Genomic DNA, 15,179 nt, shown 5'->3' with positions numbered 1-15,179 from the left:
TACAATTTTTTTCTACCATACAGCATGGTGACCCAGTTATACATACATGCATACATTCTTTTTTCTCCCATTATCATGCTCCATCATAAGTGACTAGACACAGTTCCCAGTGCTACACAACAGGATCTCATTGCTAATCCATTCCAAAGGCAATAGTCTGCATCTATCAACCCCAAGCTCCCAATCCATCCCACTCCCTCCCCCTCCCCCTTGGCAACCACAGGCAGTTCTCCAAGTCCATGATTTTCTTTTCTGTGGAAAGGTTCATTTGTGCTGTGTATTAGATTCCAGATATAAGTGATATCATATGGTGTTTGTCTTTGTCTTTCTGACTTACTTCACTCAGGATGAGCATCTCTAGTTCCAACTATGTTGCTGCAAATGGCATTAATTTGTTCTTTTTTATGGCTGAGTAGTATTCCATTGTATGTATATGTGTGTGTGTGTGTGTGTGTGTGTGTATACACCACATCTTCCTATTCCAATCATCTGTCGATGGACATTTGGGTTGTTTCCATGTCTTGGCTATTGTGAAGAGTGCTGCAATGAATATGTGGGTGCATGTGTCTTTTTCAAGGAAAGTTTTGTCCAGATATATTCCCAAGAGTAGGATTGCTGGGTCATATGGTAGTTCTGTGTATAGATTTCTAAGGTCCCTCCATACTGTTCTCCGTAGTGGTTATACCAGTTTACATTTCCACCAACGGTACAGGAGTGTTCCCTTTTCTCCACACCCCCTCCAGCTATTTGCTATTTTTCTTTTTACGGCTTCACCTGAGTGTATGGAAGTCCCCAGTCAAGAGGCTGAATTGGAGCTGCAGTTGCCGGCCTATACCACAACCATAGCAACATCAACCTATGCCACAGTTGGCAGTAATGCCGGATCCTTAACACACTGAGCCAGGCTGGGGATTAAACCCACATCTTCATGGAGACTAGTCAGGTTCTTAACTCACTGAGCCACAACAGGAACTCCTCTTTTTCTTTTTAAAAGGTGGATAGGTAAAAAAAGAAAGTTAAAAAAAAATCCCATAATCTCACTTCTCAGATATATCTTGTTGATTTTTTAAAATAAACATTTATAATGTTAACAAAATCAAAGAATACAGAAACATAGACCACAGAAGGTAGGCCAGCCTCTTTCTCCCCTGACAGAGTCCACTGACATAACAGACGATAGAGTCTATGATCTTACAAGGGTCTATGGAACTAGTTAAGATGTGAAAAGAAGGATTGGTTCTAAAAGACAAAAAAGGAAATTTGCAAATTAGAAATTAATATTTGCTTAAATGTATTCAAAAATGTAATATTACACATGTATACAGAATGTATACATGTATGTGTACTGGGTCACCATGCTGTACAGTAGAAAATTGACAGAATGCTGTAAACCAGCTATAAAGGAAAAAAAATAAAAATCATTATATAAAAAAATATGTAATATTAGGTCAACTGGTCAACCATAGTTGAAGTAAATTCAACGCTTTCATCGTTACATATAAATTATGTAGTTCATAAGGGATATGGGTGCATTTTATTATATTTCTTGGGATATGAGAGGGACTTGCAAAAGGAGGGGTGCCAGGGGCTCTTAAAAGACTTAAAGTGACCCTGTCTCCCCCCTCGCTCACCCCCGCTCTCCATTTCCTTTCAAAGATAACAACTCTAATTTGTTTCTTGTGATTCTTTTCAGGAAAAGGTTTTAAAAGCATATCACTCCATATGAGTGCTGGACCTGGCGTCGGCATAGATGGTGGTGGTCTCAGCACCCGCAGAGAGCGGTGGAGGTTGTGTGTGCTGCCTGGGATCCCAGGGCTCCTTCTCCCCTGCTGACAGCTCTCCACTGACCGCCTCCCCTTGAAATGTCCTTTGCCAAAGGGAATTCACTCCCCCAAGACTGTGCTATATTGACTGGTCAATGGGGGAGCTGGTGATACAAAAGCCGGACCCTGTGCATTGATTGGGGACACCTCTGAAGAGTCATCCCAACCTTCAAGCTCCCTATTGAATGGGCTGAGGCCGCTGACACAACTGCACTGTAGTTCTCCCGCAGCCCAGTTCTGCTTCCCAGTGCGCTCTCTTGTAAGGCTTGCTTGTGAGAGCCCTTCCCCGTAAAACTCCAGCATATACGTCCCTGTCTCAGTCTCTTCCTCAAGCATCCAACCCGGGACGCTGACCTATCTCATTCTTTTTAACAGTTGCCTAGAATTATTCCACTGAATGGCTGTGTCACGTGTTCATGTTCTCTATGGATGGATACATGGGTTGTGTCCAGTTTTTCCTATATGCCTGGTGACCTCCCCCACCTCCTCTGGTCTTTGCTCAGATATCACCTCACTAAAGGTCTCCCCATAATCACTCTTTTTAAAACCTTAACCTGTACTCCTGACTCTAGTTTATATTTTCCATAGACTTACAGCTTCTAACCCTTTAGATCATTTTCCTACTCATTATGTATACGGTTTATTGTCTGCACCCTTCCACTCGTTTGTAAGCTCTTCCACGGGGTCCTTGTCTCCTTTGCTCACTGCCTTATCTCAAGTGGCTAGAATTGTGCGTGGCATGATGAGTATTTGCTGGATGAATTCCATATTGAACATCTTGGTACATACATATTAATGACTTTTTGCAAAGAATCAACAGTGGAACTGCTAGACAGAGAGCATGTGCGTTTAAAATTTTATAGGTAGTGCTGATTGCTCTTCTGAAGATTGTACCCATTTCTACTCTTCTTCAGGTAAACTTTTGAGAAACAGCACAATTAAAAAATACTGGCTACATTTCAGACTCTACTATCAATGAATTCAAGATACAAAAAGTTGTGAGAAGCAGCTGTTTAGAAATATCCGTAGATAATGTCCCTGCGCTCAAATAAAGTAAACTTCAGGCAGTAAAAAGTGGAGCCAATCAACCTTCCTTTCGGAAAGTCCTCTCTCTCCATAATGAAGGGTCTACACTGTAATCAGATACTCACTTCTTTTTAGTTTTAAAACTGATGAGACGAGTTTCTGAACTCACTGTGTTTGCCTCGCCATCACACAGGAATTCATTAACCCCTGGGCCTTATTCATAGATTGTAAAGGATTTTGAACAAATTCCACGCATCAATCCTATTAACATCTGTATTGATGACCCTTGAGAATTTTCACATCGTCAGCCACGTCACCTTCAAAAAGGAATCCATGTGACTGATAGCAAAATATCTAGTTAAGAGTTCTTACTATAGGTATCATTTTGACAAGCTTGCCATCCTCTGTGATAAACACTGTCATTATTTCTGACGGTGCTGGTAAAAGACTTTCATTAAAAGGTGCAGAAGGAAAAACCTATGTAACTCGGGAGAGGATGGGAAAGGAGAACAATGGTAATTCTGAAAAAGTAAACATGCAGATCAGATCTCCCTCCCCCTCCTCAAGTATCCTTGCACAAGGCGTTTAGACTCATAAAACTGTCAAAACTAGAATTTAAAATAAATCTCTAGGCCTTTTGCAATATTTGGAAATAAGTCGTTCTCTTCTACAATAGAGTTTTTACCTTGTAATATCTGTATACGTCTCAGCACTGTTAACTTTCATTTTGATTACTGGTCTATCACTTAGCTTAGCAAAATATTCTACTAAGAAGTCAGGTCTGAAAGGTGTCTGTGGAAAAACTGCATCTGGTTTTCACGACAGCACTTGAAAACTATCATCAATATCCTTTTTTTCTTTCTTTTTTTTTTTTTTTTTCCATTCTGGTTTCTATCTGGATCTCAAAATAATAACCATTTTTATTGCATTTTATGTCCAAAGGTATAGGTGGTAGCTGGTCAAAGCTTCTTAGAATGTGATAACAGTGTGGCTATGAACTAAATGGATGCAGGCAGGAGTTATGGCCTCTCCAAAAACAATTGTTAGCTGAGAAATGTTTGATTTTATATAAGCATTGGGAAGATCACTTTTTCTCCTTTTTCCTAATCTTGGGGGTCAAAGTAGTGAGGCGAAACATATAAAAATCCAGTGTAGCAAAGTCAATCAATTTTCTCTATTTTTCTACTTAGTACAGTTGTAATGATTATCTTTCTCCTGTTATATATAGCAACTGATTAGAGATCATCATATTCCAAAAGTTGGAAGGATTCTCAGAATTTCTCAAGTTCTTCCACCCACACTTTTCCAAGAAAGGATGCTGAATCGAGAGAGCTTCGGTCCACGGTGTAGCTAGTTAGTGACAATTCTTTGTGATCACAAGACAGCAGCAGTCAGGACCAGGTCTCAGGTTTTAGGACTCCTGATACAGTGCTCATTTCTTCTAAATGTTTCCATTCTCCAATTACTCTCCCATCAACTCTAAACAGTTCTAATGATCGTGACTGCAGTTTTTCAACAACTGTAAGAAGAATTGGTTTCCATTTCTAGTGCTCAATTGACATCTCTGAGTTTTGTTACAGATTTCTGTTTTTTGCACAGAATTCCATCTCCAACTGGAATTACCCTGGGGGGTAACATGAGGTTTCTGAATAGGAATCAATTGCAATAGAATACATGGTTGTTTTCTTTCTTTACTTTCCGCAGGCAATTTATAAACCTTCAAGAGCTCATTGACTGCTATGAATGCTCTGTTTTTTCCAATAAGTTTCTCTGCTCTGTGAGAATAAATTGTTAATGCTGCAAAGCCCTGGGTGGATATTGTTTTCCTGTACATGACAGAAGGTGCACCTTGCTTGCTTCTCTCAATCCAAAGGTAGCAGCTCAAGATAGACCACAATCTAGGATGCCCAAAACTTTTTCAAACTTCTGTTCACAGGTACTTGAACCCTATTCTAACCCTCTGTTTCAGGCTGGGAGGCTGGCTAGGACACTTCTCCAGTTGTGGGATATTTGTGATACCTATTGTCTTTTGGGAGTCAAATTCCTAATCACCACTACTGCCTGTTTCCAGCCTTGGGACCTATGACTTCAGCCTCCTCTTATGCTACAAGTTTTAGTTCTCTATCAGGTACACAAAAATACTAATCTCATTTTAAAATATATATTGCTATTAGTTTAGCTACTGTTACTTTGTAAAGTTACAGCCTGTCTTGACCAGAAATCTCCAAAATATGTCTTGGGAACAACTCTGGTTGTTCAGCCACCTTGCTATTGCATTCATCATGCCAGTGGTGATAAACAAATTTAGTTTCTACTTCTCTAAAGATAGCTCCAATTTGTCCAAAGTGATTCTTAGAATGAGTATCAATATTTCAAAATTTCTTTGCTCTTCCCTCATGTGTCCTTTGGTCATTGTGGGTGCAAATAGGAGAAAAATGCCAAGATTAAAAAGCTTTCCAGAATTCCAGTATGTAGCTAGAACCGTTCAAAATACAAAGTTCCTGGAACTGGTGGTGTAACTGATGAGAATTTCAAACAGAAAAAGAAAGTGTGGTAGGCAGAACTTAGAGACTCCCTCCACCTCCCAGGATTCTCACTCCTGGCATATATACCATGTAATCCTCTCTGCCTTGAGTGTGGGCAGGATTGTCAACATGAGAAGATTCCCCTGTTTAGGTTCCATTATACGGCAAAGGTGAAGGGACTTTTCAGAAGTAACTAAGGTCCTTAATCAATTGAAGTTGAATTAATTAAAAGAGCGATCTTCTTGGGGGAGCATGAACTACCCAGGTGGGCCTTTAAAAGGGACTTGGGCCCTTCCTAAAGGGAAAGGTTTGAAGCATGGGAGCCATTACCCTGCTGGCTTTGAAGAAGGACCTGAGGGCAGCCTCTAGGAGCTGAGTGACTCTTGACCAACAACCAACAACAAAACAGGACAGCATGACAACTACAAAGAACTGAATTCCGCCAACGTGAATAACCTCAAATGTCAGATGAGAATGCAGCTGGCTCACACCTTGATTTCAGCCTGGCAAGTCACTAAGCAGAGAACCCAGCCGCCTTATACCCAAACTCCTGATACATAGAAATTGTGAAATAATCACTGTATGTTATTTTTAAACCTCTACATCTGTAGCAGTTTGTTGTATAGCAACAGAGATGAATATAAGAGAGTCTTCTGAACTTCATTCTGGTATTCTGCAATGTGCAACTGTCAAGCCCCCTTAGAGGGAACCCTACCTCCACTAACCACAGGAGGGAAAGAGGAAGTTGTGATCAGGCTGGTCCACAGGTGGTTGTCTCTCTAGGCTCTCCTGGACTAGTGATGGCACAGAGCCAGGTGAGACCCACCCAAGGGTTTAAGTGGTTGCAACATTAACAAGACACAACATTCATCATCTTTGTGGTGCCTTAGACACAGTGAAACTTCCAGAGTAACACCAAACCCAAGCACAGGCTATAGCTGAAGACACTGCCTTGAGATCAAATTAGATGGTGAGTGCCTGCCAGTGTGGGTTGAGACCTGCCACAGGAGTCACCACCTGATTTTAAAACAGTGAAGCTAGCATCATTTACTGGTTATACCTGAACCAGGTAACAAAACCCAGAGGCACTAGAGCATAGTCCATGGGATGAAGGCTGCACCAGGCTGTATACGTGCAAAGGTCAGATTACAACAGGACACTTAAGAAGATAGTGAACAGTAAATTCAACGGGGAAGCTGCCAGTTGATGGATGGAACAACTTATTAGGGTTCAGCAAAGCCCAAAGTTAAATCATGTGGTATAGCTGCTGACCAGTGAGAAACAATAGCAAAGAGACCAGCCAGGAGCAGAGCAGTCACAGGTGGGTGCACCTATGGTGCAGCGAAAACCCCTGCACCTGCCACCCACTGGGCAGCTGATGGCTGTATTTACTGTGGAAGGAACTTATGTATTTAAAGTTTCAACAAAAAATTAAATCCTAAATAAAAAAAAACAGATTTACAAGGAGATCCTGCTGAATAGCATTGAGAACTATGTCTAGACACTCATGTTGCAACAGAAGAAAGGGTGGGGGAAAAACTGTAATTGTAATGCATACATGTAAGGATAACCTGACCCCCTTGCTGTACAGTGGGAAAATAAAAAAAATAAATTAAAAAAAATAAAAAATAAAAAAAACAACAATGCATATGACATAAAAAATATTTAAATCCTTTGTCTATGATGGAACTTTCTGAAACCCCGAATTCATTCCTTATAAGCCAGGACAGTTCTGGATGCCAGTATAAGAAGCACCCAAAACACTGTACTGTTTTATGACATTAAACTAGGAGGAGAGCTGTATAATTTGGTGACCACATTACCTAGTGTTCTATGACTTATCTCAATTTCAAAAACTTTTAGACCTCATGTTTTTAATTTTTGGTTCAGAAAGCATGCCACTCCTGAATGCTGCCAGTGGCAAGATCCATTTAAGGGCCACTCAAAGCTCAAACACTTGTCCTAGGAAGCAGGATGACTGCAGGTGCCTGCCATCACCCTCGTGAAGAGAATCCATCCTGTTTAGAAACTAGAACAGGTTCCTCTAATCTGATTAATTTTTCCATTTGCATTTGTAAAATCCGCAGCATACCTGGCCCTTCAATTAGCAATAGAAAAAAAATCTGCTTTCCAGGCTCTCACTGGAGAGGGCAACGTTGATTTGACCATCTGCTGCTGCTGCTGCTTTTTTTTTTTTTTTTTTTTTAAAGCTAGCATTTTATTTTATTTTGTCTTTTTAGGGCTGCAATTGCGGCATATGGAAGTTCCCAGGCTAGGGGTTGAGTAGGAGCTGCAGCTGCCAGCCTCTGCTATAGCCACAGCAACACCAGATCCAAGCCATGTCTACGACCTCCACCACAGCTCACAGCAATGCCAGATCCTTAACCCACTGAGTGAGGCCAGGGATTGAACCTGCATCCTCATGAAACTAATCAGATTCATTTCCTCGAGCCACAATGGGAACTCCACCATCTGCTTCTTGCCAGAGGTCTCTGGATACCTGACAGATATGGAACTAGGGGAATGCAATCAACCCATTCTTCCAGGCAGGCTAAAGGCTATCAAATTAGATAGCTGGCCCTTCAACTATTTGTGACCATGGTCCACTGAGGTCAAAGACCTCAGCCCTCATGGTTTTAGGAGTAACAGTGAATTGGACCAACTCATGGCTCATCAGAAGAAAGATCCTCATGCCACAGACTACACTTTGGGAACACCTGAGTTAGAGGATCTGAATGCTGTGTTACCTGTGGCTTCTCCATCCTGCTCCTCCCTCTCCACCCTCAAGATGAAACGCCTTTGCTACATGATCTCAGACATGTTTATGTCATAGCTTCAGTTTTCATGAAGAGTGGACCTGAGAAATAGTCACATGAAGAATATTTTGCCAAACCTTCACGGATGAAGACATTGTCCATCATATGTTCTCTTTGTATAAGAGCCAACACGGGGCGTTTCTTCAAAAATTTAATGCAAGGAAAATGAATTTATATTTAAAAACTACATTCTGTTTTATCATTTTATGAGCAGGATAATCTACTGGCAGCCAAGAATCTCAGCGTTAAGGTCAACGTTCAGTTATAGTAACTCTATTAGCCTTGATATATATCTCCCTCCTACTTGCATATTTTTTTTCTACTTGTATTTCAGTGCTCTGTGATGAAGTGCCTTTTATTGTGATACCTCAGATCCTTCTAGGGAGTAGGCTAGTTGTGTATTTTAACATGTTCAAGTGGGATGGTAAGTACAAAGGTATAAGAATATATTATAAAAGCCTGAATATCATATTGTAAGAGTCAGTATAACATAATGATTAAAACTGATGCTGTGTGGTTCAGATCCCAATTCACCTACTTCTGACTTTGGACAAGGTCTCAGCCTCTTCATGATTCAGCTCCCTTATTTATAAGAGTGGAGAAAAATAGGAGTATCTCCTTACACAGTTACTTTGAAGAATAAACGTCTTAATATACACAAAGTACTTGGAACAGCAAGCACTAAAAACGATTGGCTCTTATTGCCATGAGCTAATATTAAACTCTATCAGAACATGGCATGATCACAATGTCATTTCCTATTGGGTCCCTGAACTTTATCCATTCAAATGCAACACAGAGCGCTTACCTACTGTGGCAGATGCTGACGAGAGCAGAGATTTGCCCCAGGAGCCCCAGCCTGCCCATCCTCCTCCACGTGGAGAGGAATCCACAGCCTGCAAAAAACCAGATTAGCCACAAGGTCAGCAATTTGGCTTAGTCCTTAATGGAAAAACACCCATGGGTTTGAAACGAAGACAAGTTTAAAAAAAAAAAAAAAAATCACCAACAACCATATCTCCCTGGCTTATAGTTTATAAGGGGCCGTAAAAGAATATATCAGCCCACATTGCAATGTGCACTTTGGAACCAAACTGATGTGTTGATTGACTTCTTGAGGGCTTGGCTTGAAGTGAGAGGAAGGGAATTTGATGTCAACCAAGACGCAAATCTCCCATTATCTGGAAGACAGGGGCAGGGCTGTGGAGGGGAAGGAGAGATTTAATATTGTAGGGCACAGAGTGATTTGAAAAACTCCAAAACAACTCATGCAATTTTTATGGAACTAAAAAAATGTGCTTTTCAAGGTAATGTTAACTTTCAAATTTCTAGGGTGGTAGGAGGGAGCTCTGGCATGGCTAGTAGTGGGCAAAGTGTCTAGAAAAGCGCCAGTAAGCTTGGAGATGGGGACCAGCATCAGGAAGCCTTCCCCCCCGCCCCCAGGGCTGCAACAGAGGCATATAGAAGTTCCCAGGCTAGGGGTCAAATCGGAGCTGTAGCTGCCAGCCTACACCACAGCCACAGTAACGCAGGATCTGAGCCACGTCTGCGACCTACACCACAGCTCACATCAATCCCAGATCCCTGACCCACTGAGCAAGGCCAGGGATCAAACCCACGTCCTCATGGATTCATTTCCACTGAGCCACGATGGGAACTCCAGGAAGCTTTTTGAGGTAGACAACTTTCAAGGTGTCCACTCCACTCATGATGACCCCTGTAACTATCTCTTCCACTGATCCTGGGTTCAGTAGATTCAAATTCTTTCTCCTAGGTGTTTGGGTTGGGGCTGAGAGATTCTGGTTAGCCTGAATAGAAGATAAAAACTCAGGCAAGGTGGGGTGACCATATTCTATCCACCATGCAGACTGAGAATTAAGAGAAAGCAGAGTGAGCAGAATGAAGGACATGTGCTCAGAGAAGCTGTTTGGATTCCTGCGAGCTTCTCAGCCCCTGGTTCCTGTCCATCTTCAAGGCCCTGCTGCATTCCTACCTTTAGGTTCTATGAGATTCCAACACATTCCTTCTCTTTCTCTCTCACTTATGTTTCACTGATATAGCCCCCAAACATTGAAGAGTGTATGGCATACAATGCGGGCTTAATAAATTTAGTTGTTGAATAAATGACTAAAAGTTATCCATTTCCTTAGATATGTAATAGTTTTTGTGATTTGCAACCAATGCCTCCTGACTTAATTCGCAGAAACACAGCTTTTCCTTAATATCCAGGAATGCATTTTAGAAAATGAGGCAAGATTACAATTAGGAGATGAAGAATCACAACTCTTTCACTCCAAAAAGAGTAAGAGAGAAGTTAAGGAGGAAGTGAAACATCCCTACAGAGTTTGTAGACTCCATAACTTTGACCCAAGCCTGGTCCATCAGTCATGTCCAACTTCCTTCTCCCTGCAGTCTGCCACCTTGTGGGTGAGAGTGGCCATGTGAAACAGAACAGTTTTGACCAATGAGACATAAATGGGAAACGTTTTGCTTTCATGATAATTATGCAGTTATAGCTTGCCAACTCTCTCCTCTCTCTTTCTTCCTGCCCTGAAAGTGGATTTGGTGCTTGAAACTGAAGCAGCCATTTTTGCTGCCATGAGGGAAAGGCCAGGGAATCACAGAGTCTTGGCACTGCTAAGCTACTCAACAAATGTGAATAGCTTCCTATCTCCATTCCTTCTGTTAAGTGAGAAAAAACCAAATTGCTAATTTGTAAGCCACTGTTTGTTTGATTTAGTTACTTGCACCCAAATGCATTCCTAACTGATTCACTTAGTAAATATCAAACACCATCCATCAGTGTAAACTACTGGTCAAGAGAAAAGGCTATGGAATTAAATGGCTTGGGTGGGCCCTGCTATTTTGGACAAGTTAATTGCTCAAGTCCTTTAAGACATCATTGACTCATCACAAAATGCAACCATAAGTATAAGAACCAATACCTTCACAGGGTTGTTATGAAAATTAAAAAGAACTAATTCACATAAAGCTGTGAACATAGTGCCTAGCACATAACAAAAACTCCATAAATGTTAAGGAGTAATGATAATAAGCAATGACATTTTTAACACTAAGAAGCAAAACGCTTTGAAAGTTGGCCGACATTTTTTTCTGTTTGGAAACAATCAGAAGCTTGTTAACATGAATGGAAATACTTATGATTCATGACAGTCTGCTTTCATTTTTGGTGTCTACATTGATTTACTTCACTTCAGCAATGGAAGCCAGTGGCAATTTTATACCATCGTGAAGACAGATGTACGTTGGTGATTAATATAATTCTCTCATGGGACAAATCACTACCTATGCGATTAGGGAGAGTTAACACACTTAGGGGTGACAGCTTCTGACTCAAATTTACAATACTTAATATGCTCTGACAGCTAGTAATTGACTAGCAAATGGAAATAAATGTTAAATGAGTCTAGAACTTTTTGCAGTATAACAAGTGACTACTTCAATTACTTTATTAATAAAGCTTCTTTGACACTGAGCTGTGACTTCTTGATCAGCTACAAAGAATATTTGTTATCAGTGGCAAATACTCAAATAACTACATGTGCACATTTAATATAAAAGCCATATAAACTAATGTCCAACATGAATTATAAACATATCTCAACTTGGCTTTAATGTCACACATTTATGAGACTATAAAGCAGGCAGTATGGATCCACCTAGAGCTCCCTTGATCAAATATGGGTATTTAAGAGCTTTTTTTTTTATCACCCCCACTTATGTAACCCCTACCTCCTTTGACAACTTCATATCCTAGTTCACAGAGAAGACAAAAGCTATCGATGAGAACTTCCCTACAAAATCTCAGAAGAAAGATCTCATAGTGTTACAGCAAATCAGACTTGGCCTGATCAAGAGGGATCTCTCAAACTCAGCTGGAGATCATTTAAACATCTGTAACTGTTGTGTGGTCCTAAGAATATGAAAGAGTACAAGATTCTGTCAAGTTCTAAGTTCTTTAAATAGAAAAGACACTTACCTATCTGATCGCCCATTTAAAGGTCTTTATCATTAAATAGAAAATACATTTATTTATTTTAGGCTATCAAGTTCATTGGTATCTTTAGATATAAAAATACATACAAATCTTAGAATTCCATCAAATTCAAAGGTCTTTAACACTTAGATAGAAAATATATGTACTTCTCTTAAAGGATAAAGTCCAAACTGGTTATTCTATTTCCTTGAGTAGGTCAAGAATCATATACCGTATATGTCTTTGGTCTTGGGATGTGGACAATAAGAGTTTTGAAACCAAACCCTTTTTAAGTTTTGTAACTCATGATGCAGCTGTTCTAAAAGGGGGCACAGGGTGACATTCAGGGGATATAAACTGCTCTGGATGCCTGCAACTCGGTCAAAATATTTGCTTGAAAATGGCCTCAATTATTCCCATGTTATTTTCTTTCTTGATGAGTATACATCACTCAACTCCAGGAAGATTTACAATCAAATACAGAAAGGTTTAAGGCATGAAAGTCATATTATTAATATTTCCTGCATATTTGGTCTTTTCTGTACCACTAATGTTTAAGCAATTTGACCAAATAGAGTGACAGTTTTTGAAAACCAATTGATGACGAATAATGGAATTATTAGACTTCTGATTTTAAGCTGAAATCTTCCTAAGTATATGCAGAGTGTTACACCACCTAAGGGGTCATTTGGCCCCCTTTATACATTTAATACATTTACAATAATTCTTATGTACTCAGCAAGACTTTAAGTACACAAATGAGGTACTTAAAAAGTCGATGGATTATATTAAATTTATGGACATAGTTTAAAAATATTCGACCATGTTTAAGTTGGCAAAAAGAACCAAGCATTAATCAAAAGCTTCTTGAAAGTGACCATTCCATTTCGCTAGACTTCTAAAGAGAGTTAGGATTTGTGAGATGAACACTAAAAGAATTAACATTCTGAATCTGTAACCTTAATACATTGAACATTAATGGTTGAAACCATATTAAAAATCTGACAGAGTTCCCACTGTGGCTCAGTAGGTTAAGAACCTGACATAGTGTCTGTGAGGATGTGGGTTGGATCCCTGGCCTGGCTCAGTGAGTCAAGGATCCAGCATTGCCACAAGCTGCAGCCTAGTTTGCAGATGCGGCTCAGATCCAGTGTTGTGTGGCTATGGTGTAGGCTGGCAGCTGCAGCTCTGATTTGACCCCTAGCCCAGGAACTTTCAAATGCTGCAGGTGTGGCTATAAAAAGAAAAAGTCTGAGTAGGTTTTTTTCTTTTTTTTTTTTTTTTTTTTTTTTGTCTTTTTGCCTTTTTCTAGGGCCGCTCCCAGGGCATATGGAGATTCCCAGGCTAGGGGTCTAATCGGAGCCATAGCCACTGGCCTACGCCAGAGCCACAGCAACGTGGGATCTGAGCCGCGTCTGCGACCTACACCACAGCTCATGGCAACGCCGGATCCTTAACCCACTGAGCAAGGCCAGGGATCGAACCCGCAACCCCATGGTTCCTAGTCGGATTTGTTAACCACTGCGCCATGACGGGAACTCCTGAGTAGTTTTTTTAATGCACAAAACACACACTGGCCTACACCAAAAACTCATGTAAACATGAATCTAACTTTACGGCACCCCACCCCACAATGATTTCCTTCCCTTCCATCATAATAGAAGTGGTACCTTCCTCCTAGTTCTAATCATCACCTCCACCTGAGCATCTCTGGTCCTGGGAAGGTTGTTATCCCTTCTCTCCTAGCTTTTCAACTCTTCCCTACTGACTGCTTCCCATGTACAGGGATGCTCTTCATTCATCCATCTTAAAACCAACCAATGAAAATCACAAAGACGAAACGTTTCCTTCAAACTTGTCTGGTTTCTGCACCATAGGTTTCTTTCTCACCTCTTAAAAAAGGTGCCTACCTCCATATCCACACCCCTCCACTCACCACAGAGACTTTCTCATGCTATTTCATGAGACCATTCTCATCAAAGTCACAGTGGTTTCCTAGTTGTCAAAGCCATGGACTTAATTTAGTCATCTTATTTCTTGACCTCTCAGTTGCATTAGAAGCTCAACCCTTTTTCAATTCTTAAAAGACTCTGTTCTTATGGTTTTCACGTCCCATCTTCTGACTTTTGCTTTTTTTCGTCCATCATTTACATCATTTGTGATTTCAGTTTACTTTAGAAAGTTTCTACATGCATATTGTAAAATCACGGGAGCTCTTTAGATTAAGCTGCAACCCAAGTGCTTCCAGCATTCTAATAAAATACACAGTCGGGGGGTGGGGGGGCATCTAGCATCCTAATCAAGAATGCAAAGCCATACTCCAGAGACAGCTATAATGAGCACTGCTATTATCTGCATCTCTATTAACGCCTAATGTTTGCTAATTAGCATACCAAATTGCAGAAATAGGTTTTAACTGGTAGAACACAGTGGACTGTTAACTAGCATTCTGAACATCTGAAAGAGGTTCTAGATGGTGAAATTAAAGTTATTCAACATTTGTAGAAGATTAAACATTTTATAGCCTCTTCCTACTGTTACATGAATAGGGTATAAGAAAAGATTTTGCCCTGTGCTAAACGGTTTTCTATCCATAGCCAGCTCTGAACTCTAGGGAATTCTGTTTATATTTTTTTCTTGGCCATACCTATAGCATGTGGAAGTTCTTGGACCAGGGACTGAACCCACGTTGCAGCTGTAACCTGCACCACCACTGCGGCAGTGCCAGATCCTTAACCCGCTGCACCGCAAGGGAACTTCCAGAATTCTAGTTTCTTGATGCCAGGTATAAGGGAAGATAACCCTGCCTCTAGAATTCGAGGCTTTTGCCTTTCATTGGTCAAAACACCCAGACATCTGGGACAATGGCACATTCTCAAGCTTATGTGAGAAATGATTTTCATGAACTATTTTTAACTTACTTGTTAAGTAATTTAAAGATGTCAGTGTGGTATAGTGTGATTTGAGATTTGATTTCATTTACAGAATGTGA

General features: G+C 40.5%; 1 protein-coding gene across 7 annotated transcripts in view; it reads right to left on the bottom strand.

Annotated features, from left to right (window-relative positions):
* Positions 1-15,179, bottom strand: part of FAM114A1 (family with sequence similarity 114 member A1) — a 96,836-nt gene that overhangs the window by 64,959 nt on the left and 16,698 nt on the right. For all 7 annotated transcript variants that reach the window (XR_014812312.1, XM_084971734.1, XM_084971735.1 and 4 more), the window contains exon 3: positions 8,999-9,086. Coding sequence is in view for 6 of the 7 variants with exons in the window: in XM_084971734.1 (XP_084827860.1) it covers positions 8,999-9,086 (88 nt within the window). In the remaining variant the exon portion in view is untranslated. The remainder of the gene's footprint in view (positions 1-8,998; positions 9,087-15,179) is intronic.

The sequence above is a fragment of the Sus scrofa genome, chromosome 8 (assembly GCF_054392235.1).
Source record: "Sus scrofa isolate SSC_HxYL_T2T_F1_AM1 chromosome 8, Sscrofa_HxYL_maternal_Yorkshire_Landrace_v2.0, whole genome shotgun sequence".
NCBI lineage: Eukaryota > Metazoa > Chordata > Mammalia > Artiodactyla > Suidae > Sus > Sus scrofa.
This window is presented reverse-complemented; position numbering and strand designations above follow the sequence as displayed.